General features: G+C 35.9%; 2 protein-coding genes across 3 annotated transcripts; both read left to right on the plus strand.

Annotated features, from left to right (window-relative positions):
• Nucleotides 1–4,211: 4,211 nt before the first annotated feature.
• On the plus strand, nt 4,212–10,564 carry LOC117723599 (olfactory receptor 52R1-like). 2 transcript variants are annotated; one of them, XM_076911197.1, is made up of 2 exons: nt 4,212–4,550; nt 7,742–10,564. In XM_076911197.1, exon 2 carries the CDS (start codon nt 7,772–7,774, stop codon nt 8,729–8,731), a length of 960 nt encoding a protein of 319 aa, XP_076767312.1. In that variant the 5' UTR covers nt 4,212–4,550; nt 7,742–7,771; the 3' UTR covers nt 8,732–10,564. The 2 variants fall into 2 exon arrangements, with proteins under 2 accessions (XP_076767312.1, XP_076767320.1); XM_076911205.1 differs by lacking the exon at nt 4,212–4,550 and adding an exon at nt 6,514–6,648.
• Nucleotides 10,565–15,834: 5,270 nt separating this feature from the next.
• On the plus strand, nt 15,835–18,750 carry LOC117694413 (olfactory receptor 51F1-like). Its single transcript, XM_034485319.2, has 2 exons — nt 15,835–15,909; nt 17,536–18,750. Exon 2 carries the CDS (start codon nt 17,558–17,560, stop codon nt 18,515–18,517), a length of 960 nt encoding a protein of 319 aa, XP_034341210.1. The 5' UTR covers nt 15,835–15,909; nt 17,536–17,557; the 3' UTR covers nt 18,518–18,750.
• Nucleotides 18,751–24,702: the final 5,952 nt, after the last annotated feature.

The following is a 24,702-nucleotide window of genomic DNA, read 5'->3' on the forward strand; positions in this document are numbered from 1 at the left end:
AAACAACTAGATCTGGGTGGATTTTCTGAGAAATTATCCTTTGTTTCTAGCCAAACTATGTTTCCTTGGAATATTAGCACAACTTATATATCATACTCAAATCTAAAGAAGAAGAGATTGACATTACTGTGATTTAATTGATTCTTTCAGTATAATTGCTCAGAAGTATGACTTATCAATGGATCTCTAGTCAAGAGTGAGCACAAAGGGTTAAAAAGCTTGACCATAGTGTGGTCATTGGTAGAAAGTCAGCTGTCTAATTATGTAGGTGCAAACTCATGGCATTGTGAAACTTGTAAAAGAACTACAAAGAAGACATTATCCAGGATAACTCTCATGGTGGTATAGGGCATTCATGGAGCTTCATAGTAGGGGAGACCAATTAAATTCAAATCATAATAACTGATTAAAGTGAGAATCGATATGCTTAGACAATGTATTGGCCTCTCCTCCCATTGATGTGCAACAAGGCCGTCCTCTGCTGCATATGCAGCTGGAGCCATGGGTCCCTTCATGTGTACTGTTTGGTTGGTAGTTTAGTCCCTGGGAGATCTGAGGGGGTCTGGTTGGTGGGTATTATTGTTTGTTCTATGGGATTGGCCAATATTTTATATTATTCTAACTTATGTTGCACTGGCAATCTTAGCTAATTCAATAAATCAATAAACAGAATAAAAGATATGAGTGGAAATAAAACAGAAGGAAGCGATTTTACTTTGGGAGTTTATTCAGTGTAAAGGAATTTTAATCCAGCAACATGGGTGCTCTGATCACATCCAAAGACATTCTAGGTCTGTGTAACCTGGATTTAATGCAGACATGACCTTAGTACACACCTGTAATACTTCAGAGAGGGGCAGGCAATAATAAGGGAAAGATTTGACAGAATAAGTCAGAGATATGATATGCCAACTCTTAGGAGAAAAGTCATTTAAGAGCAGTGCAGGGAGATAGTCATTCAATTGAGTGGAATTTTCTTTAGTTCAGTTAGTTGAGTTCAGTGTAGTGGTGTTGAATCAGTTCAGTCAGTTGGAAGCATATTCAGTGAGTGCAGATCAGTGGAGTTAAGTTCACTCATGAATTCATAAAGTTCAGTGCAAGTCAGCAGAGGCAGTTGAAGCCAGAGAATAAGAGGAAGCTAGAAGATTAGAACAAATTACAAGTTAGTTTGAGGCCATTTCAGTGAGAAGCCAAATTGAATCAGTCAGTTTGGAGAGGAGTTTGAGCCAGAAGAGCTGAGTTGAATCAGTCAGCCAGAGTTTATAAAGAACTAGAAAGGATTAGCTTATTTAAGAGTAAGCCTTCAAGATGAAAATTGCATCAGGCAAATAAAAGATACCTTTATAATTAAGAAGCCAACTAAAGCCTAAAGTCTCTCCATCACTTAGCCAGAAGAGCACATTAATTAGTTGTCCATTGTCAAATGATCAGTCTGGAAAACATACATATAAGTAACATCATAATGCATATACATATATAGATAGATCTATCTATCTATCTATCTATAGATATGATAAATATATATTTTATTTCATTTGATAACAATGAAATAAAAGGGCATGAATCTGAAGGAAAGAGAGGCTGGAGAGGTATATGCAAAATTTGGAATGATAAAAGGTAAGGAATAAATGTAATCATAATTTCAAAAAGAAAAGGGTGATGTAATAGGCACTGAGGAAATTCTAAGAATCATGAAGTCATCCTTTAAAAGCCCGTACTTCATAGAATCTAAAAAGAAATGTATCATTTTCTTGATAGCTATCACCTACCAAATGTAAATCAAGATCAGATAAACAACTTAAATAGACTTACAACCCCAAGGAAATAGAAGAAGTTATTAAAATTCTCCAAAATCAAGAGAACCTAGGGGAAGACATTTTAACACATGATTCTACCAGACTTTCAAAGAAGAGCTCCTCAAATTATTCTACAAAATCAAAACATAAAAATCATTTCCAAATAATTTTAAACAGTCACAGTCATGCTGATACTCAAACCACACAAACATTCAATGAAGAAAATTACAAACCAATTTCTACTATAAGCATAAATACATAAATACTCAATAAAATAATCTTTAAGCTAAATCAAAGAACACTTCAAAAACATCATTCACCATGATCAAGATGTAGGGATAATTCAACATACAAAATTTCATAATGTAATCCATCATATAAACAAAACAAAAGAAACAAACATGTTCATGCATTAGATGCTGAGAAAGCCTTTGAAAAATCCAACAGCCCTTCATGATAGAAATCTTGAGGAGAGGAGGAATATAAAGCATATACCTAAACATAATAAAAAGCAATTTACAGCAAGCTGAAAACCAACATTAAGTAAAATGGAGAGAAATTCAAAGCAGCGCTACTAAATTCAAAACAAGACAAGGCTGTCCACTCTCCCCCTATCTATTCAATATGGTACTTAAAGTTCTAGCTAGAGCAAAAGAACAACTGAAGGAGATCAAGAGGATAGAGAATGGAAAGGAAGAAGTCAAAATATTGCTAATCTCAGATGATATGAAGAGAATGGAAAGGAAGAAGTCAAAATATTGCTAATCTCAGATGATATGAAAGTATAGGTAAGCCACCGCAGCAATTCTACCAAGGAATGCTTAGGTCCAGCCTCAGCCTGAAGACAGTCCTGAGAAGTGAATGGGAGCCTTGAAAGAATGACTCAGATCAGTGATGGATGCACTGACAGCTCTGTAATTGCTCAAGTTGCTCTCTCTTACAGACCAAAGCCCAGTCTTTTATTTACTACAATTGTACAAGCTATTTCCTGAAATTATGTAACATTTTAATCATTTACCCTAAGTTCCCTTTTGATCATCTGCATTTTAAGGTCTTAGCCCCTTGACTCTTAGAAATAGAAACTAAATACAGAGCACACAAAGGCAAATTAACCTAGATAGTAAGAGAGCAAGTACCCCCCCCCCCCTCTTTTTTTTTTACATAGCAAATCCTATGCTATTTTCTGGGCACAGATGTTGTGGTTGCCAAGTGTAGACACAGAGGCTATTTTTTTGTGAGAAAGTTAGCTTTAAGTATAATACTTTTTATAATTTTTTTTTTTTTTTACAATTTAGCAAACTCTTTTTTTTTAATGCCAATTCAAGCATCATTGGAACCCACTTTTATAATTCTTAGCTACCTCAATGCATTCTTTAATCTTTGGATTTTTTTTTATCTCAGCAACTCCAGGGCTTATTATTTATTGGAAAGTACTAAGGAATCCCAGAAAGTAGGAATATCATTAAGCCATCATCTTTTTTCTTGATACAAGACTTTTGTCCAACCCCAACTTCTATTTGGGTCACAAACTTAGTGGCTTAACAACAGAAATCTCTTTGTCATAGATACAAGAGCTTCAAATCTATTATCAGTGCATTGGTACATGTGGTTCATTCTCTTGGTTTTGTGGAAGCAGCGTCTCTTCTGTCCTTCTCTCTTAGCTTCTGATAGTTTGATGGAAACCTGCATTTATAGGGACAACACCTTAATCTATGCCTTCTTGTTCACAGTGTGTGTGTGTGTGTGTGTGTGCACATAGACATGTGCATATGGTGTTATGTTTAGATAAGAACTTCAGTCATATTGGACTAGTAATTCATTAGACTCTGAGAGCTTTATCTAACCATCATCATCATTTCAAAATGGCCCTATTTTAAAATAATGTCATATACTTATGTACATCATGATTTGCCATTTCAGACTATCAAGAATGTAAGTAGGCATGTACTTACACAAAGGCAGTGCATTCTACAATATGAATTTGTAGAATGAGTGTTACATTAATTATACATACTTAAAACAAGTAATTATCAACACTTTCACATATATTCACATATGCTAACATACATCTGAATGCTTTTTATGTTTACAGGCATACCTCTCATTGTTATACCTAAATATATGTGAAGTATCAATGAGCTTTCATGTTGCATATAATATACCTTAAACGAGAGCCATAAATATTTTAATACAAAGTTTTAATATAAGAATAAGCTTTATTAATTTATGTAATCTTAATAACACACCTTTTTCTGCATTCACTTAAACCTGTTTTTGTGTTCCTGTATATACTTAAGAGAGTAAAGTTAGGGGTTAATGCTTCCAGCTTTAGCTACTAGTCTCAGAGGGAATAATTGGAGTTATTGTAAATATGAGGTAGTGAATATAGGAAACAGAAAAGAATCAGTGCTTGGGGGAACAGATAGACCACACAGTTCTTTAAATAGATCCTGACCCAAAGTCTCCAAACAAGGCTGAATACCAGGGGCTTGTCACAACATCTTTAGCCATATGCAGCTTGTTCAAAGATATAGTAGAACTCATGGTGAATTATTCCCTTTGCCAAAGGCATATTTTTTCCTTCTCATAAATCAGTGGGACACATGGACTCTTCAAGAATCCAGAAGGAAAGTGATGTACCATATTGAGAGCACTGGCTTGATGGGAGCACCTTGTCTAGAAATCCAGATCCACTGAGCTACACTATGACATAGGGAGAAGAATCATGGCTTCCTCTGTGTCAGACCTAGAAAGGTAGGAAGATAATTTCCAGGCAGATGTTTTCCAGCAACAGGATGATTGTGAATCTCACATGCTCTGTACTTAGGCTCAGATAGTCCACAGTGAGACTCAAAATTTCAGCACCCTTTCACTTACAAGCGTATAACTTTATTTCCTCTTCTGTTGAGTAGTAATATATAGTATGCTAATAATAGTTATATTATATAAAAATAAGAATAGTATATGTTATAGAAGAATAGAGGAACAAGGAATCGTGGGTAAAAAGAAAATTATATGTATTTTTCCTCTTGTCTAAGAAATGCACAATTCTCTCAAACCAAAGCAAGATGATAAACTGTTCTTTTCCTAAGGAAATGCTTCCATGTGTAACAAAAATGACAAAGGATCAGCAAATACCTGTCTGTTAAGCATAGCTTGTACTTGCAAATCTTAATGTGTTCAGGTCCTAAGAATGAAAGGAAAACAGATGGGAATTCCTATCAGTGAGGACAACAGATTCCATAGAACATGAAAAAAAATTTAGGAAGAAACAGACACTAGTTGAAGATCACAGCTCTTATATTAAATGTAGCTTTCAGGTCATTTCTTTATTTCTGGTGCTGCTCCAAGAAATACATACTGAGAGTATAAAGTCAGAGCAGATAGAATAGAATGAGAAATACGGAGGCATGTCTCTTAAAATGAGAGTTCTGGATCTGGAAAACATTTAGATAGAGGAGTGGAGGAATACTGGATTTCCAATTAAGCTCTGCAACACTGGTGTGTGTGTCCCCAATTAACAAACTGTCAGTAAGTGATTTCTCTGCTCAAAGTAATGGTAAGAAGCCAGAGAAAATGTTATTTCTTGCCTGGCATGACGTTACATTCTTAAAGTTCCAGTATTCTGGCGTATGAGGCCAGCTAGGCTATGGAGTAATATCAAGACCCTACTGAGATAGAGGGAAAGAAAAGTAGAGAGAAAGAACAGAAAAAAGACAGGAAAGTAAGGAAGGGAAGGAAGGACAGAGGGAAAGAGAGGGAGAGAGAGAGAGAGAGAGAGAGAGAGAGAGAGAGAGAGAGAGAGAGAGAGATCCCAGAGAAAGCAATAAATTTTCAGATATACTAAAAGAGAGCACCTAGAGCTTGGTGTGGCTCTGGGTCAGGGAAGTAGAAGAATCCCAAGTCCAAATTCTCTAATTCAGTATATTTTCTAAGTTCTCTGCACATCTGCATTTGTTATAACGGGTTAGCAATTGGCGCAATCCATGTGAAGCAGGATTCTCAACTACTCATTGCCAACAGAGCCAGACATTGTGTTCCTATAGGAGCACTGGTCCAAAAGTCATATATTCAGACAGTAATTTTAGATGTGATCACTGACAGATCATTTAATGGCTCTGAGCTCTTATTTCTCATGATAAATGATGACACAGAAATTTTACATAAGTTAGAAAAATGAACTTTTAGGGGGCTCTAGTGAAAGGTCTCAAAAAATAGTAATCCCTCCTCAACATTTGATCAGAAATAACATTGCACATTGAGAATACATGCCTTGAGCACCTAGTCCAGCAACTGTGGGCCAGAATGAAGATGATCTAAGTATGTTTGCTTAAGTCACCTTTAATCTATTTTCCCCCACAAAGTGAGAGTGACATACTGGGGAGAAAAGGATGAAATCTGGTTTAATCAGAAAATGTGGTACTATTTGAGGAGATTGAATCTGGTAAATGGAAGCAGAGCAGAGGCCCTGAGTTCCAGATGATGTTCCTATCTGAACTGTCACTGAGGAATTTATAGGAGTATTCGGGCAATCTCATGATGATAAGCTAGGAAGGTTGATAAACTTTGTGGTGTAGAGAAGACTTCTAAAATCTGAGCCCCACTGCTCTCAGCCATTATAAATGAAGGGGACTAAGAAAGACATGAGGACTCTTTGATCTTGAAGAAGAACTTTAAGGATACTAGACACCTGTAAAATAAAACAATTGTTAGTTTGCAAACATTTTTTTTTAAGGGAGACAGTAAGGATACTGTTTTTGCCCGAGTGTTGCTGTAATGAAAGAGGTGAAAAGTGAGGCTTTCAAACACAAGCACAGGGCAGCAACAACTAAGAAAAAGAGAAAGATGTTCGGTAAGAAGCAAATCACCTGTCACCTATGTCTTGCGCGTGTGTGTCTGTGTGTGTCTGTGTGTGTGTGTGACAAGTTGCATTCCTTGGAGGGCTCAGACATGAAAAAACAAGTGCATTATTCAAGACTATGTAAAGGATGGCACTCAATCAATTCCTCCATAATTTCTAGCATGAGAAATGGCATAGCTCAAGTAGGAATGAGGGGATTCTATGAGCAAAGTTTCCAGTCGATGATATTGAGAGTCAGTTAATGGGTCTGTTGCATGTGAATAATGGCCTTTACTTGATATTTCACTCACTATACCTTGACCCAACTTCTTTTTATCAAGAAGAAATATGCTAAATAGTGTCAGGTTCAAAGCCATTTTGTTATGTAATTTATTATTCATGACATCCATGAATAAATTGTAGTCTGCAAATCAAAGTGAAGTTGAGTTTGTATAAGCAAGTCTGTTTCAGAACATAGCTGCAGACAGACACCAACATGCTGTCTGTGCCTACTGTTATAATGTAACAAAGAACATGCTGTGTGTGCCTACTCTTACAATGTAACAGAGGAAGGCACTGATATAAAAAGTATGGATCACTCACAAAGCCTAAGATTCTCATGGTCTAAGACTTTTGTTAAATATATTATGTCATTTTCTCTAGGCTAGAATCAAGGTGATAACTGTGCTAAATATGACAAGAAATTACTGTGGTCCCTTATTTCATTCATCCTTCCTATCATGAACTACTGTTGTTCAAATGACTCAGCTCAGAGATGAATGAAACTGTGTGAAAGGAAGACCAAGTAATTTGTCAAAGAGAAGATGAAAAAGTTGATTATAACTAATTTGTCAAGCTTGTTTTCATTCAGTAGATTCTATTTCCAGGAAAATATTTTGTCTTTAGGAAATAATTGCCCTTGATTCTGACATGTTCTAATATTTTAAATGTTACAAGTACTAAAAAAAATATTAGGTAGCCTTGTTTATGTTACAAATTATTATTTATTATAAAAGATGATTTTACTACAATTTACTATTGAATAAAGTTGTGATATTACACAAGTGCAAATAATTATTCATGTCTTGACTGTTATAATCCTCAGAGAGCAGAGTAACTTCACCAAACAGGAAATATGACGCATTCTCTCATGTTGGCTTCAAGTAACATCTCTTCCCACTCTACATTTTTCATCTTGCTTGGAATCCCAGGACTGGAGAATTATCAATTCTGGGTTGCCTTTCCATTCTGTGTCATGTATGTTGTGGCAGTGACTGGAAATATCACCATTCTACACATAATCCGAATTGACCATACGCTGCATGATCCCATGTACCTCTTCCTGGCCATGCTGGCTACTACTGATCTAGTCCTGTCCTCCTCCACACAACCTAAAATGCTGGCAATACTCTGGTTTCATGATCATGAGATTGAATATCATGCCTGCCTCATCCAGGTGTTCTTCATACATGCCTTTTCTTCTGTGGAGTCTGGGGTGCTCATGGCCATGGCCTTGGACCGCTATGTGGCTATCTGCTTCCCACTCCGACATTCCAGCATCCTGACCACATCCGTAGTCATCAAACTGGGGGCAGCTGTAATGGTGAGAGGGCTGCTGTGGGTGAGTCCCTTCTGCTTCATGATCTCCAGGATGCCCTTCTGCCCCAACAAGGTCATTCCCCAGTCCTACTGTGAGCACATGGCTGTGCTCAAGTTGGTATGTGCTGATACCAGAGCCAATCGTGCATATGGACTTTTTGTGGCTTTCTCTGTGGTTGGCTTTGACATAATTGTCATCAGTGTATCTTATGTGATGATTCTTAGAGCTGTGCTGAGGTTGCCCTCGGGTGAAGCTCGCCTCAAAGCTTTTGGTACATGTGCTTCTCATATTGGTGTCATCTTAACCTTATATATCCCAGCCCTTTTCACATTCCTCACCCACCGCTTTGGCCACCATGTGCCCCGAGTTGTGCACATCATGTTTGCCAATGTCTATCTTCTAGTCCCTCCCATGCTCAATCCTATCATATATGGAGTTAGAACCAAACAGATCCGGGACAGGGTTACCAGAGGGTTTTGTGGGAAAAGGTCATGAACCAGGGACCCTAGCTATCATGCCTTCATTTACCCACAACTAACATTGCCACAGATGGAAAACAGTTCACAGGCTTTTTACTTAACATCACAAGGTCATCCCTGTGAGAACAGCTAGCCTACAGGCTGAAAACCTTCTAGAACAATAAAGAATGAATTTCATGGTACCCACAGCCAGAGATCTGAGAGATATGGTATATAATACAGACTTACCTGATGTATTCCTCATGAAAGATAAAAGTTTATTACCAAATTCATTTACAAATTCATCCATGTTGTTGACTTCCAAATCTGGAGACTTTTCATCGATTAAATCAGTAAATACTTTATCTGATTGTCATGATTCAAATAGAAGCTCACACAATTTTAAATAAATCTAGACATTTTATCAAACAGTTAAAAATATACATATTTCTTCAATCTGGAGCCTCTACCAAAAATATTATTTTATAAATAGACACATGTTTAAAGTTATTTTTAAAACCTGATCTATAAAATCAACAGAAGTCATACAGATCATCCTATAGGAATTGAGTGTCATGGCACATGACAAAAATTACAGCAATAGGGAATCTGAGGCAGGAGCACTGTGAATTTGAGACTAGACTAGACTGTATAAAATTTTTTTTATCCTAATAAAATAAAATGAAAGAAGAGAGGAAGGTGTGAGGGAGGAAGAGAAGGAAAAAGGGGAAATGGAAGAAAGAAAGACTGAGAAGGAAAGAAGAAAATGAAAGTAGGAAGGAGGGGGAGAAGAAAATAAATGAAGAAATGTGATTGAGCACCAAGTGCCATTTTATGTGTAGAAAGATGTGATGAATTATCGCTATGTTTTTAAATTTAAAGAAAATAAATTTAGCTTCCATCATTCATCATACTAACTATAAAATGAGGTGTGAAATAGAGTACTTGGCATTTACATAGACATGAACTTTGAGAGTTCTCAAAGAATAGGGAAACGATTTCAGACAAAGTTCCAGCTGTGCCCAATACAGCTTATTTAATAAAGACTCTTAAATGCTAAGAATACTGACTGTGGTTAATAAGGCTTCACGTCTTCTAGTTTTTCACAATAGTATTTTTCAAAACTTATCTTTAGTTTCTGAAGTTTAATTTTGTTATTAAAAATGATGAGATAAGGTTTAAATGACCCTCGGCTCATAGGTATACAAAATAGGCATAATATTTTACTAATAGTAATAAATAAAGTATTTTGCTAATAATAAATTACAAAAGACTTTTAAGACAATTCTTCAATATATTTGCAATTTTGCCATTGACTAAAGACAAAGAAAATTGTGTGTACTAATGAAGGACACTTAGTACAGGGCTTTGGCAGTACTGGAAGGCAATGGAAGTTGATGGGACCCAAAAAGAATGTTTTATCACTGAGGTGTAATATTTGAGGAGGCATTGGGGATGCCAGCTCACTATTCCTCTTTCCCTCCCAGCTGGCATGGAGTGACCAGGCCTCCAGCAGACACTCCTGCCAGGATGAGTAGGCTCAAAGCAACAGAGCTAAGTGAGCAACTCCTAATCTCTGTATCCACTTGTCAATGTGGGACTTTCTTCCTCTGTAATTGTATCTCAGGTAACTTGTTATGATAATGAAAATATAACTTGAATAAAACAATCATACAGAAAAACATGGAATTTTAACAGGGATTCGTTCAGAAGTGTCCCAGAACACCAGAATGACTACTCAGAGTGAATATTCACTGGGTGGTGAGAATGTATTGATTATGCATAAACACGGTGGATATAAAACCATTCATTGTGCTCAGATTTTATCACCTAGTTAGAACAAATAGATGTGAAAAATAGTAAAAATGCAATACAGGTGGTCCCACTCACACAGGGACTTTGGACATAGGGTAAAAATTAGTCAAAAGTTATAATTGAAACCAAGAAATATTATTTAAAAAAGAAATTGTGGCTATTCTGGCTCTTACAAAACTTAGTTTTAATTAATTCATCAGATTTAATTTATCTTCAAATGGGAAAGAGGTGTGAAGTAGAGTACATAGCATCTGCATAGACATGAACCATGAAAGTTCTAAAAGAATAGGAAAATGATTTTGCACAAAGTTCCAGCAGAGACCATTACAGTGTGTTCTGAGGAGCTCCAGTTTAGCTCACAGGACATGGAAAGATCCCTTACTATTTCCACCAGGAAATCCCAAATGAGGTCAGAAGAATTCTTCTGAAACCTTGTGTTCAAGGAGAGGGAAGAAAAGAAAGAACCTGATCTAGATCTGACCCCTGATCAAGGATTCTGACTCTCTCTCTCTCTCTCTCTCTCTCTCTCTCTCTCTCTCTCTCTTTCCCTCCCTCCCTCCCTCCCTTTTTTTCTCTGACTCTCTGACTGAAGCAAATAAATCATATCCTCCTCTCTTTCTATTTTGATTTTATTAATTTGAGTTTACTAATTTTTCTAGTACCTCTTTATTTTAACTGCGTGTGTGTAAATACAAGGTATATTCAGACCTGTCCAAAGACACAGTGCAAAACTGATTTCTTACTCTGGTTGTAATTAACATTTATGGTGCAAAATTTTACAGTGGTTAATGGTTAATACAGAATTTACTGTGACAAACTTCCACCTAGAAGTCCCACGTAAGAAATGCGTATTCTTTATATATAAATCTCGATTCATGGCTTATAAATATTTCTAATAGACTAAACTAGACTATACTAGATATAGACAAACTTCATTATGTTCAATTTAGAAATTTGAGTGTGTTTAGTGGTTTCCTGTCCTTATAACTTCATACTCACTTGTTATTCACAATTTCTGCCTATGTCAATAGTAATATGTTCATTACTCAGTCTGTGCAAAGGGTAGTCTCCCCCTCAAATGCTAGTCTCACGGCTATCTGTTATCTGCTATCATCACTGTGAATAACCTTCACCACCTACCACGTACATCTACCTCTGGGTCTTTCGAGGGTAGGAAGTATCCTAACTCTGGGTCTACTCTCAATTTTATTGATTTACAAAAAATAAGTTTTTTATGACGTATTCTTCATAGTTACTTGTGATGACTTTCCATGCATACCTCTCCCTCTTTCCGTGTCCCTATCGCCTAACTCTACTTATCCCCTCACACTCCGAGTTTTTAATTTTTTTTGTTATTTGTTGATGTGATGTTTGCTAAGTAGCTCTATGAATGCTTCAATTCTTTTTGCTCTCTCTAGTTTCACAAGGGAGGAGCTTTGCTACCTAATCCATGGTTGGCCATTTAATTGGTTCTCAGTCTGCAAAATCAAATTCTACACCTGACTCACTCATTCCATGCCTCTTTCATCTTCTCTGTTTCTCTGGTGGCTACAGATGTTCAGGAGACACAGCCTTATTTTTCTCCTCAGTGTAATGTTTTGTTTCAAACAATGTCAGTCTGGCTAAGAACAGCAGCAATAACACAAATTTTACTATGCAATGCCATTATCTTCATGTTCTCCTGGATTCCCATCTATCTAAACCAGATTGTCAGATACTTACTGTGAACTAGTGACCATGCTCACACTGATATTTGCCCCTCAGACCCTAACCAGGTTCTCATGTCCTCTTCTGTGGTTGCATTTCATATTGTCAGTACAACAGTAGGTGTTACACAGGTAGTACTGTAGTTGGAGAAACTTTACCTAGTATTTAGTACAGATTCTTGCTTCTATGCCAACTTGCTATGCTCAAATCTTTCTCCTCCTATTGTGTTAGCTTCTGTACTCTCAGAATGGTTTTCATCATTCTGCTCAGTCTCAACCTTCTGGTTCTTTCTACCATTGAACCACTGCTCGGGGCCAGATAGGTCCAAAGGTCCTTTGGAATCCTGTGGATGGGAACAAGGAGTACTAAACTTTTGTTTTGTGAATGAAGTTATGCTTGACAAGGCCAGCAAGGGACTGACATCAAGGTTCCTAATAATACTGTACTAATAATTCCTAATAATGATGCTAATAATATATCTAGCTTGGGTTGTAAGCTCTTGTAGCCCTCCTGACTCCAGCTTTTGACTGTTTAATTTTCTCTGGTCCTCCTTCCTTAGAGTCTTGGAATTGACCCAGCAAGAACCACTGGTCCAGTTCAAACTATGTCTTTCTTGTTTCAATCAAAAGAGTGGTACAGAGATTTTATGAGAAGTTTCCCTATGACAAAACCATTAACTTTAAGTTTTTCATTCTTAGTATTCAAGAACCAACAAAGTATCAATAACAAAATTCACCTCAACTTGTCAAGTTATATTTAAAGACACTTCTGCAATATTGCTTAGTAAATAAGTTCTCACTGGGCTGTTGGAGACAAAAGCTCAGAAATCTATGGCATGAAAGAGGGTATTAATTTTGAGTACTGTTTTAATGCGTTAACTTTATCATAATCTTACCATACACAAAACTTTTCTTAGGACAATGCATAGAGGAGTTCATAGTCTAGATTTTGTGATGATTATAGTAACATATTTATTTTGATTGAAAAAGACAAAATCTAAAACTGCACTGATAAGCGTTACTTTGAACCAATATATAAAATCCAGAAATATTAGTAGATATGAGAAAGGAAAAAAGAAACATGGAAAGTTTTTTTTCGCTTCTGCATTCCACAACAGTGTTTGCATCTATGTGTCAGAGGGTGATCACATGACATAATTTCTGTTGATATTACATGTCAAGTAAGAAGATCTCAACTCAATACTCATACCTAGAAAGCATGACACATAGAGTGATATTAAAATGTGATTGAAGAAGATTTATCTAAGAGTAGGAATACAAATAGTTGTGCCCTTCATAGTATCCCTACATACACCATTTAGTGGAAATGTGTTCATCATTAGAGAGATTGATAGTTATAATCCAGATCTGTTTCATTTTGGATAATTACTCCATTTTAAAAATTCTGTTATATCAGTTCAGTAGAAATTTTAATATGTTAAGATGGTAAGATAAAAAAAATGATGGTATGATAACACCATATATGAATTTTATAGTACTATAATGAAACAGACAATGAGTCAATTGACCCATAGCAATCAGCAAGCAGTTTTATATAATAAACAACAACAAGGATAATCTCCACACTAATGGTTTTCTGTGGATGTCAAACTAAAACTATAGTCCCTGCTCAGTCAGTGAAAGATCACCTCTTCCAGATTTAGTTGGAATATAAAGTGTCTCCACCAGGATCATGTGTCCAAGACCTGTTCTCCAGAGGTAGAACACAGCTGGATGAAGAGAGTCACTGGGATACTGTCCTTGGAGTAACCTTCTATGGTCCCTTCCCTTCTCATCTTTCCATCTCTGCTTTCTGTTCACTATTTGGTAAGATGCTTTTCTCCACCAGCTGCTCATGCTATATTTCAGCTTCACTCAAGGTCCTCAACAGTAAGACTTGGTAAGTATGAACCAAATAAACCCTCCTCCTCTAGGGTTTGCTTTTGCTTCATGATTGGTCACTGTGATGGAAAACTAATGAGCGCACAGCTTACAGGAAGTTTAACCTCCATTTTATTTTCTTATATTTTCAGATGCTCTGCATTCTATTGATAGCTAGCTTACTCTACTAAAAATTTATTTTCTTTTTTTTTTTTACCACAAAGAGCTAGAGTGTCCATTTCTTTCTCATTTTTCCCTTAGGATAACAGATAAAATGAACAAGTCAATCAGGTCCTATCTCCATCCCAAAATCAATTGGATTAGCCAACAAGACATTGTGGCAACCAATTTGCCCAGGAAGCAGACTGATAAAATGTTTATAAAAATAGTTTTTCTTAATTATATGGCTAACAGTAAGTGAAGGCCTAGAGGCTGAACAGCAGGGCACTGTTGTATTAGGGACCATTATAACTCATCCTCTCTAAGTGAAAGAAAATTGTTGCTTAAGGACATAATTCCACAGTTGTTTTGATAGTTAATCTGTATTTGCTCTGTGCAGTATATCTTTAAGAACTAGATGCAGTTGTATTTAAGTATGTACACAGTTTGAAAGATTAGGTATATGAATGATTTCATGGTCATGATTTATTCCCAGAGTCAAGTTAGTCTTATATTTTATTCTTATTTTTAATCAAAAAACACCAAACATCAAAACGAATAGAAGAAAAGATTTTACATAGAGAATGTCTGATTGCCTTGATCTCACACCTTGTATACATGTATTAAAGTATCACATTGTGTACCACAATTTTGTACACTTATAATCTATCATGCTCTATTGCTGAAGACACAACATATCTGAGTCATGAAACATGAAAATCAATGAGTGCTGTTCTTGAAGTTTTATTTCTTCTGGCTAGCTTCATTGATCTAGAAGATGCTAAGTACAATCTTAGTCTTCTTTGCACTTTGTGAGCAACAACAATGACTACCTTAGCAAGCTATACCCACTGGTGCAATAGTGGTCCAATGTTATGGGAGTAACTGACTGCTTTCTGAACATATGTAAGATCTTCTCCACTAGATAGAACTCAGGCCTGGCAGCATTATCGGGGCCAAGAACCTGTGGCCAGCTATGTTATAAGTCCTAGAGGAGAACCCAAAATTGTTCTGCTACGTGAACATATAATTAAAATGATGCTTATTGTTTATTGCTATACCCATAGATTAATGCATTTATCACTTCCCATAACAGAAGTTTCAACTTGTGGTGGATTGAAATTAGCATAAAGATCCATTTTTTAGCATTTAGAGAACAAGAGATAATGGAGGACTAAGTCCTAAATGCAACATCTAGATCTAGATCTTCTGCACAAGACCGGAATTATTATAGAAGAGAGTGAGGAAATGCCATTGAGTCAAAGTTGATAAAGACAAAAAAAATGTGTTTTTCAGACAAAGCAGTGCACATATGAACTCACAATGAGTGTTACAGAAGACACAAGAAATAGTACATCAATATAGAGTCAACTGTTTACGAATGCTTTGGTTCACTTTGTTTATCATCCAGGACTCCTGGGTACTTTTGTTCACTGGAGTTAGTATCTTAAAGCCTTCTGGGATTCAGTGGTGAAACCTTACATTTTTATATGTATTATTTGTTCTTTGTCAGTTTTCCCAGAGAGATTCACATCTTGCATATAATCCCACAGTTCAGTTCAAACTTACTAAAAGACCCAGAGGTCCCAGCATGATAGCCTGTTCTGTCTCTACTAGCAAAGACATAGAAAGTTCCTGTTTCTACAAGGCCCTGGTAAGATAGTTAAGAATGTTCACTGTGTTGTCTTTGTACGTATTTATTACCTACACATAAATACTCAAACTTATAGAATTTTCAAGTAATTATATATTCTACTATATCTTTGGAGTCCTCTATAATATTATCAAACAGTTTGTAGCTGAATATTGTAATGATTACTCTCGGAGATGAAATTAATGATTTAACTACAAAAGAAGAAAGCAAGAAAACATGGTTAATTCAAAGTAGATTACATGATATTTATTAGCATAAAGCAAATTTGACTGAAAACCTTAACAGGGTAAGGAATATTGTCACTATTTTATTTTAGTAATCCTAAAAATTAATTATGTAATTTATAATTTTAATTGAATAAATCCTAAACATGCCTGCAAAATCATCTGTCTGTCTAACTGTATCTTCTACCTTGTCCTCAAGCCAAAATATACTGATTTGGACAAAAAACAAAATTTACACTTCATTATTCCCTGAGAGAATTATAAGTATTTTTATATGTATTAATTGAGTTAAATTTTTTCTGGAATGACTTTTGATCAGCCTACTGCTCGACACACCCTAATGTCAATAAAAAATGCTTAACTTCATCTTTCTAAGATCTAATCACTCTTCTGTGCTGAGCTCAACCACCTGACACATTCAAACTTCTATGTATCTAATGAATTCTCTTATTTATTATCTAAAATTCATCAGTTTACTGTATCTATAATCACAGTTTATAATTTTGTATAATTATTTAAATTTTCTCTTTTGTAAATTCCACTCCTTTTGTCACATTCTATCTCTGTCATTGCCTTAACTGCTAAGTTTCTGAAAATGAAACAAACTATAGCACCACCACAATTTCTCTATCTGTTCCCTAATCCACCTCCACTGATTGTCAGCTTCAGTGCAGCTAGGGCACCTGCCTTTCTCAAGGTCACCAACTACTCTGAACTTTATTTGAATGTTCCAGTGCTGACTAGAGTTGGCAGCTCAAGCACTTCATCATTGCTGTCAAACATAGCGTTACACTATGCACTTATTCTTTTTTTAAATAGTTCTCATAAAGCATTCAGGTAACTCATGGTTTGGAAACAAAATCTTTCCTGTGAATTTTCACAATACTCTGTCTTCATTATTTTCCTTTTAATAACCCACTCTTTTTTCTATTCACCATAATGTGAGATCAAATAATTGCTTCTAGAGTTCTACATCTGGAGAGTCACAACTGCAGGACCAATCCAGAGAAATAAAGTCTTTAAGAAGGTTTCTCTTGTTCACTTTAAGACTGGCAAATTAAAAATTAAATGTGCTTGTTTTTCTGTGTTCTAAGAACTGAGTCTGTCACATTGAAAGATTTTTATTTTTTTGCATTTCTAGAAATCACTATTTATGCACAAAATTCTGTGAAACATAAAAGCCTAAAAATATAAAAATACAAGTGAAAGTGTATAAGACTATGGGATTATAGTTTCTTGGTTTAAGGATAAAAGACTTTGTATATTCTAATGTCTCTAATTTTAATTGCTAGATTAATAAATGTTAGTTTTCTGAGCAACAGTGTTTGTTTCCTAGAGTAGCTTTTCTAATCAGAAAATGGCTTAAACATTTTTTAAAACAGTACAATTTGTTACTTGTTAGGATGTGAACAGTGTGAAGGCAAATGCTACAAATGCAGAACAACACAGAATTCCTAAGCAACTTCACATCGAAATTACCAACCTTCTTGTTGACTGGCATTCCTGGCTTAGAGTCTGCTCATGGCTGGATCTCCATCCCCTTCTGTTGTCTTTATGCCACCGCCCTCTCTGGCAACAGCATGATCCTCTTTATCATTGTGACCCAGCATAGTCTGCATGAACCTATGTACTATTTTCTCTCCATGCTCTCTGCCACTGACCTGGGTTTGACTTTTTCTACAATGTCAACCACCTTGAGAGTCCTGTGGTTTCAGGCCAAAGATATTAGTCTAGATTTATGCATTGTTCAGATGTTTTTTCTCCATGGATTCTCATGTACAGAATCTGGGGTGCTGGTAGCTATGGCTTTTGATCGTTATGTAGCTATCTGCAACCCTCTTAGATATACCATGATTCTTACTAATTCTAGAATCATTCAGATGGTTTTCCTAGTGATAACACGCACTCTATTATTAATAGTTCCACTACTTTTGCTCCTTAAGCCTGTCTCTTTCTGTAAAAGGAATACCCTCTCCCATTCCTACTGTTATCATCCGGATGTGATTAAGTTAGCATGTTCAGACACTCAAGCCAATAGCATCTGTGGACTAGTTGATCTCATTCTCACCACAGGGATAGATATTCCATGCATTGTCTTGTCTTATATACTGATCATTCGCTCTGTCCTCACTATTGCCTCCTCTGAAGAACGACATAAGGCTTTCAGCACGTGTGTGTCCCACGTTGGAGCAGTTGCTATTTTCTATATCCCAATGTTTAGCCTGTCTCTGGTGCATCGCTATGGTCGGTCAGCACCCAAAGTAGTCCATGCAATGATGGCCAATGTTTACCTTCTATTACCCCCTGTGCTCAACCCCATCATCTATAGTGTGAAAACAAAACAAATCAGAAAGGCTATTCTTAGTTTGTTCTTTGGAAAATGAACACAAAGTACTCTCAACTTTTGAAAATCCTGGTGTGATTTTCATGCTCTAAAAGCAAATGTGATCGGAAATTCCTCGTTAGATATGGGAGTTTTCAATTTATTTAGCAAGGTTTAATGAATATTTGGATGTTTTCTGTTAAAAGTTTGCTCTGATTTGCATGAGGTTTACAGTATAATAAGGGAAATGTAAAGAATAATGATGAAGAAATAAAACTATTGCTCAAAGTGCCATTTCCTGGTTGTTTTGGACTAGATTTTCTCAAATGGTTCACAAGACATATTCTGCCTCTCCTTTAAAACAACACAAAAATATGTAACTATTTACAATTAAGATATATACTGTTGATTAAATAAAGGTCTAGAGACATTCAGGCCATACATCTAACATGGATCAGAGGTGATAGTTTGATGTATGACTCCCACATCCTAGACACCATGGTCTGTGATGCACACTTTACCAAATGTTCCCAGGAGAGATACTCCATGGCAAGAAGTGTGCATCACTATGAATCCATGACTCAGCTTTTTCAAAACTACTTAGCTTATTGTAAACAGAGACAATACATGATATACATGATAAGAATAAAAAGGTTCAGGCAAGTAATAGTCAAAAGAAAGTTGTGGAAATTGGGAATATTTATTTCTTTGTTTGATAAATGAATTGGAACTCTAGGTCCAGAAGAGACCATTAAGTAAATGCAAGGAATCTTTGAGGTGAGGCTGTTGCTTTGTTTCTTAATGGTTCATTAGAAATTTATATTATAATAGTTTATATAATGGACAATGGTTCATTAAGAATTTAATATATGTTATTGTCATCACAGTCAAATCAAATCAAGATACTGATGGTACTCCATAAATTTTCACGTTATATAAATGTATAAATGGCTTACATGTCTTCTTTAACCAACCAATAAACTAAAGATTGATTGATGATTCATCTGATAAGTAACTGATATAGAACCAGGCACAAAATACTTGCTTCCTATAAAGGGAAACAATTTGGATATAGGAGACAGCCAAAATCCTAAACTTCCAGTTGCATAGTGGAAATTTAGACATGTAAACAGCATAGTGATATATATGATGGATGCCCTAGGTATCTCACAAACACTGGGGCACCAATGTGACCAATGTGATAGAGCCAGTTCATATTAGCTTGTAAACTCATTTGTATACATTTTTCCAACAATGGACTCATTTAAATGACTAATTTCTACCTCAACATATTTGGTTCATCAGCACACATATGACTGTAGGTGCATTTTAGTGTTTGCCCTTGCATAATGTTATAGAAATTAAAATATTAATAAATATATACCATTATCTTCCATAAACCTTTCAATATGTATATAAAACATGAACATGGGCAAAAATTAAAATAATGCATTTAATATTATTATGGCTGATAACTCAAAAGTAGTACTATACCCAGTTTTGATTGAAATCTGAAATTTAAGGATTTACAAGGACATATCAAAAAGATACTTTGGAAGCAATTCTCTGGAAGAATGTAAGGAGTGTGTGTACAATATTCATGAGGGAATAGAAATTTTAAAATCATAAGCCATATCTGAAGTAGGCCTTGAGATAAAGAAAGCAGAAATTCTTCTGAACTCAGTGGAGTCCAATTGTTTTTTAAATGCCCACTTGGATTACATCTTGCACTGTTCTAAAACCAGACAAAGCAGAGATCTTTGCTCTTATGAAACCTACAGGAGAAGTAAGAGAAGTTAAAAATGTAAGAGGAGGAGCTGGTAAATATAAAATGGCAGACACTACCTGTTATATTAAGGTATCCACATATAAAAATGAAAATAAATCTAGTTTATGAAAAAATTATAAACTCAAAATGGATAGAAAACTACATAAAATATGAAATATTGAAACTGGTAGAGGAAAATACAGAAAAAACACATCAAGATAGAGGCATAAACTGTTCCAAAGTAGACTCCACTCATATAGGAAATATTCCTAAATATTAACAAACATGATCACATCAAGTTAAGAAACTTCTGCACAGCAAATTAAATGACTGCTAGTGTTTAACAGTAAATTACATATCACACAGGAATTTATAAGCAGAATATATGAAGTGCAAATATTTAGTGTTCTCCATTTCATAAATGAGCTGATGAAGCAAGCAGACAGCTGAGAAAATAAGCACAGGTGCCATATAAATGTCTGCTAGTCTGCCAGTGTTCTGTATCCTTAGCCATCTGAGAAAGACAAATGAAAACTGCCTTCAGATTCCATCATCTGCCAGTCAGATGCTGACCAAGTAAGCAAACAAATGCTAGTTAAAATATGGGGAAAGAATCCTTATGGGGCAAATGTAACATGGTAAGGTTACTGTGGAAATTGGTGTGGGTGGTCCTCAAAGAACTACACATGTCAGTACTATGTGATCCAGCTATATCATCTCACTTATATCTTCTGAAAGCTCTCATTACCATACTGCAGACATTCTTACATGGCCATGTTTATTGCAGAACTATTCACAATAGCCAAAAAATTTGGATCAGCTTAGATGTCAACAAATTAATTGATAAAAGAACACTGTATATAATACACACAGTAGAACTGTATTCAGTTATAAAAAGAAATGAGAGTCTGACATTTGCAGGAAAGTCAAAGGAACTGAAGATCATTGTTTTAAATAAGTCACATTCAGAAATAGAATAGCACGTTTTGTCTCATAGGTCAAAACTATAGATATGTAATGTATCTGGGGTGAGAGGAGGTGTGTGGGGGGCATTTAAAGAAGTAGAAGTAGGGGAACCTGAAGCTGAGATGAGTTATATGAGAGAAGAATAAATTTATATTGTTAGTACTTAATATTAAATACTTAATGATGAACCTAATGTAGGACATTTAATTTCTATGCACACATATATAAAAAGTTCTGAGAAAAATTGAATAGTTTAATACACTGAAATTTATGTTCTCTTATGGAATTTCTGATATAAATATTACATTTCTCCATATTTACCTGTATTCTCAGTAAAATAATACATGACTCGATATGAATCACAAGCTAACCACATAAAGATTGTAGGAGTCAGAAGGGATTGAAGATACCACGATAACATGCCCCACTGAATCAACTAAGCAGTGCTCACATGGGTTCACATGACTGAAGTGGCAAGCAGGCAGCCTGTATGCATTTCCATCAGGTTCTCTGTGCATATGTTATGGCTGTTAGCTTGGAGTTTGGAGGTATTCCTACAGTGGGAGAGAATGTATTTCAGACTCAGTGTCTGTTCTAGAGACTTTTCCTCCTATTGGGTTGAATTATCCAGGCACAATATGAGGGGTTTTGCCTTGTTGAAAGATTAGTTTTACTCTCAGGACTCAAAGGGAGGGAGGGACCTTAGATGAAGTGCCAACAGTGAGGCAAGGGAATTTGTAAAGTCCACCTCCAGTAGAAACACAAGGAATCAAGTGGAGAGATGAAGTTGCCATCCCACAGTCAAAAATAATGAACCAGAATTGTTTCTGTCTAAAAGAACTGCAGGGAGAAAAATGGAGAAGAGACTGAGAAAAAGAAGGTCCAGTAACTGGCCCAAATTGAGATCCATCCCAAGGGGAGGCTCCAAGGCCTGATACTATTACTGGTGCTATGGTGTGCTTACAAACAGGAGCCTAGCATGGCTGTCCTCTAAGAGGCCCAAAAAGAAGCTGGCTGAGACAAATGCAGATACCTATACCCAACCAATGGACTGATGTCAGGGACCTCTGTGGTTGAATTAGGAAAAGGCTGAAAGAAACTGAGGAGGAGGGCGACCCACATGGGTAGACCTGCAGCCTCAACTAACCCAGATCCCTGAGATCTCCCGGACATTAAGCCACCCACCAGGCAGCATACGCTAGCTAGTTCGAGATTCCTGACACATATGCAGCAGAGGACTGCCTGGTGTGGCCTCAGTGAGAGATGTTCCTAACACTAGAGGGAGGAGGCCTGGCAGGGATAGGGTAGGGTGGGGTGTGGGTGAGGTTCATGGGGTGGGGACATCCTCTTGGAGACAGGGGAGCGGAAGAATGGGATGTGGAACTGTGGGAGAGCAAATCAGGAAAGGATAATGACTGAATTGTAGAAAAATAAAAGTATTAAAAAAGAACTTAAAAATTAAAAAAAAAACAAAATAATTATTTTTAGAATATCTAGGAAACAAAATGCTCTGCAGTGTAATGCAATAGTTTCTATTGTATGCAACATAATGGCATGGACAAATTGCAAATGTATTATGTTCAAAAGAGAGATTCATTTTAGGTGATGCACGTTAAACTATTAGAAATCTTTCATGAAAACAATGGTACAAATTTTAAAGACTAATCAAATAAAATGTAACTGAAATTAAATAATTGTAAAATATATGCATTAGAGTGTTTCTATGCTTATGTGTATTTTGATTAGATAAGGCAACAAAGTCTTTATCATTACACAAACACCACCACATCCCCGCCACACACATATGAGTGGATAGTGTTTTATTATGCTCAAAGATTAAAAACTGTTTTCTCTTAACAATGTGTATCTTATAAAATAGATATTTTCCTTTCAAGTACATCTTCAATATCTCTACCATTTTATTATGAGAATTTAAATTTTATTTTACTTTGAATAAAACCATCTTAAAAGTTATTAGGGTATCAGTTCAATTAATAAAGCAATTAGAAGAACAAGAATGTGATGAAAGTTCATGATCTCCATGAAGGTGGAGATGTGTCATTGTTCTTTATACTTGACTTATAAATACATGGTCAGCAAGGATACCTAGCACTGGGCTTCACTACAATGGTTTGAAAATTTTTAAGTGTTTTAAATTGAATGATATTATCTCTTCTTTCTTCCTTCAGTCTCTCCCAGACTCACTTCAGTCACCCTCATTCCCCCATCATTCTCTAATTGATGGTCTTTTTCTTTTATTATATTTGTTACACACTCACACACACACACACACACACACACACACACAGAGAGAGAGAGAGAGAGAGAGAGAGAGAGAGAGAGAGCTAATGATCATTATATCTTGCCACAGCTTGATGTGGTTTGTGTTCTCAGGAGATGATACAGTAGGAAAGGAGGGAGAGACAGACAGAGAGAGAAACAGAAACACAGAGAGATACAAATTTATGAGTGTGTTTTGTGTATATTGGTTCTTTATTACAGCCAGAGGACCAGTAATTCGTCTACAAGATTATATCTTCTAGATAAAATGAGAGACCTATCGTAAATCTTAAAAATATGTCTCAAACAAGACCTGAATAATGATCAACACCAACTGGCATTCCAGTGAGGACCTCTAGATGAAGACCTATGTCTATACCAAGACTCCAGATTTAGATGAAGAAAGATAAACAATGAGTGCTTAGTGAATGAAAAGTATTCCTCCCTAGGGATGAGGACCCTAATTCATTTTCCAATACAAAATTATCACCCCTAAAACATATACATAATATTGGACTCAGTAGGCTATACATTCATTTAATTTGTATACCTAAATATACAACAGTCATAATTTAAGAAAAATAGGCCAAAAATTTGTGAAAGAATGAAGAAATGGTTGAAAAGAGGAGATAAAGCAGGAAAATTATATAATTATACTTCAAATAAATTTATAAAAATTAATTTAAAAGTAAAAAAATAAACATATCATCAACTTCTCTCTTAGGGTGATAATAATAATAAAACCTAATGCATGTGAAAGAATGACTAGGAGCCATAGATGGCAGTAGGAATGTATTCCAAGGACTGTGGTTCTATGCTCTAGCCACAGTAATGTTGATGCAGCATTTCCCCTCTTGAGCCTGTTTTGTGACTAATTATATGGTCAGTTTTGGAGAAGGTACCATGAGGTGCTGAGAAAAATGTATATTCTTTTGTTTCAGGATGAAATGTTCTATAGATATCTGTTAAATCCATTTGATTCATAACTTCTCTTAGTTTCACTGTGTCTCTGTTTAGTTTCAGTTTCCTTGATCTGTCCATTGCTGAGAGTGGGGTGTTGAAGTGTCTCGAGGTGCAATGTGTGCTTTGAGCTTTAGTAGTTTCTTTCATGAATGTGGGTTCCCTTGAATTTGGAACATAGATGTTGAGAATTGAGAGTTCATGTTGGTAGACTTTTCCTTTGACCAGTATGACATGTCCTTCCTTATGTTTTTTGATAACTTTTGGTTCAG

The sequence above is a fragment of the Arvicanthis niloticus genome, chromosome 1 (genome assembly GCF_011762505.2).
Source record: "Arvicanthis niloticus isolate mArvNil1 chromosome 1, mArvNil1.pat.X, whole genome shotgun sequence".
In the NCBI taxonomy this organism is placed as follows: Eukaryota; Metazoa; Chordata; class Mammalia; order Rodentia; family Muridae; genus Arvicanthis; species Arvicanthis niloticus.

Bases quoted from the DNA above. Each gene is read 5' to 3' on its own strand.
- LOC117723599 (XM_076911197.1), top strand. From the start codon at position 7,772: ATGACGCATTCTCTCATGTTGGCTTCAAGTAACATCTCTTCCCACTCT.
- LOC117694413 (XM_034485319.2), top strand. From the start codon at position 17,558: ATGCTACAAATGCAGAACAACACAGAATTCCTAAGCAACTTCACATCG.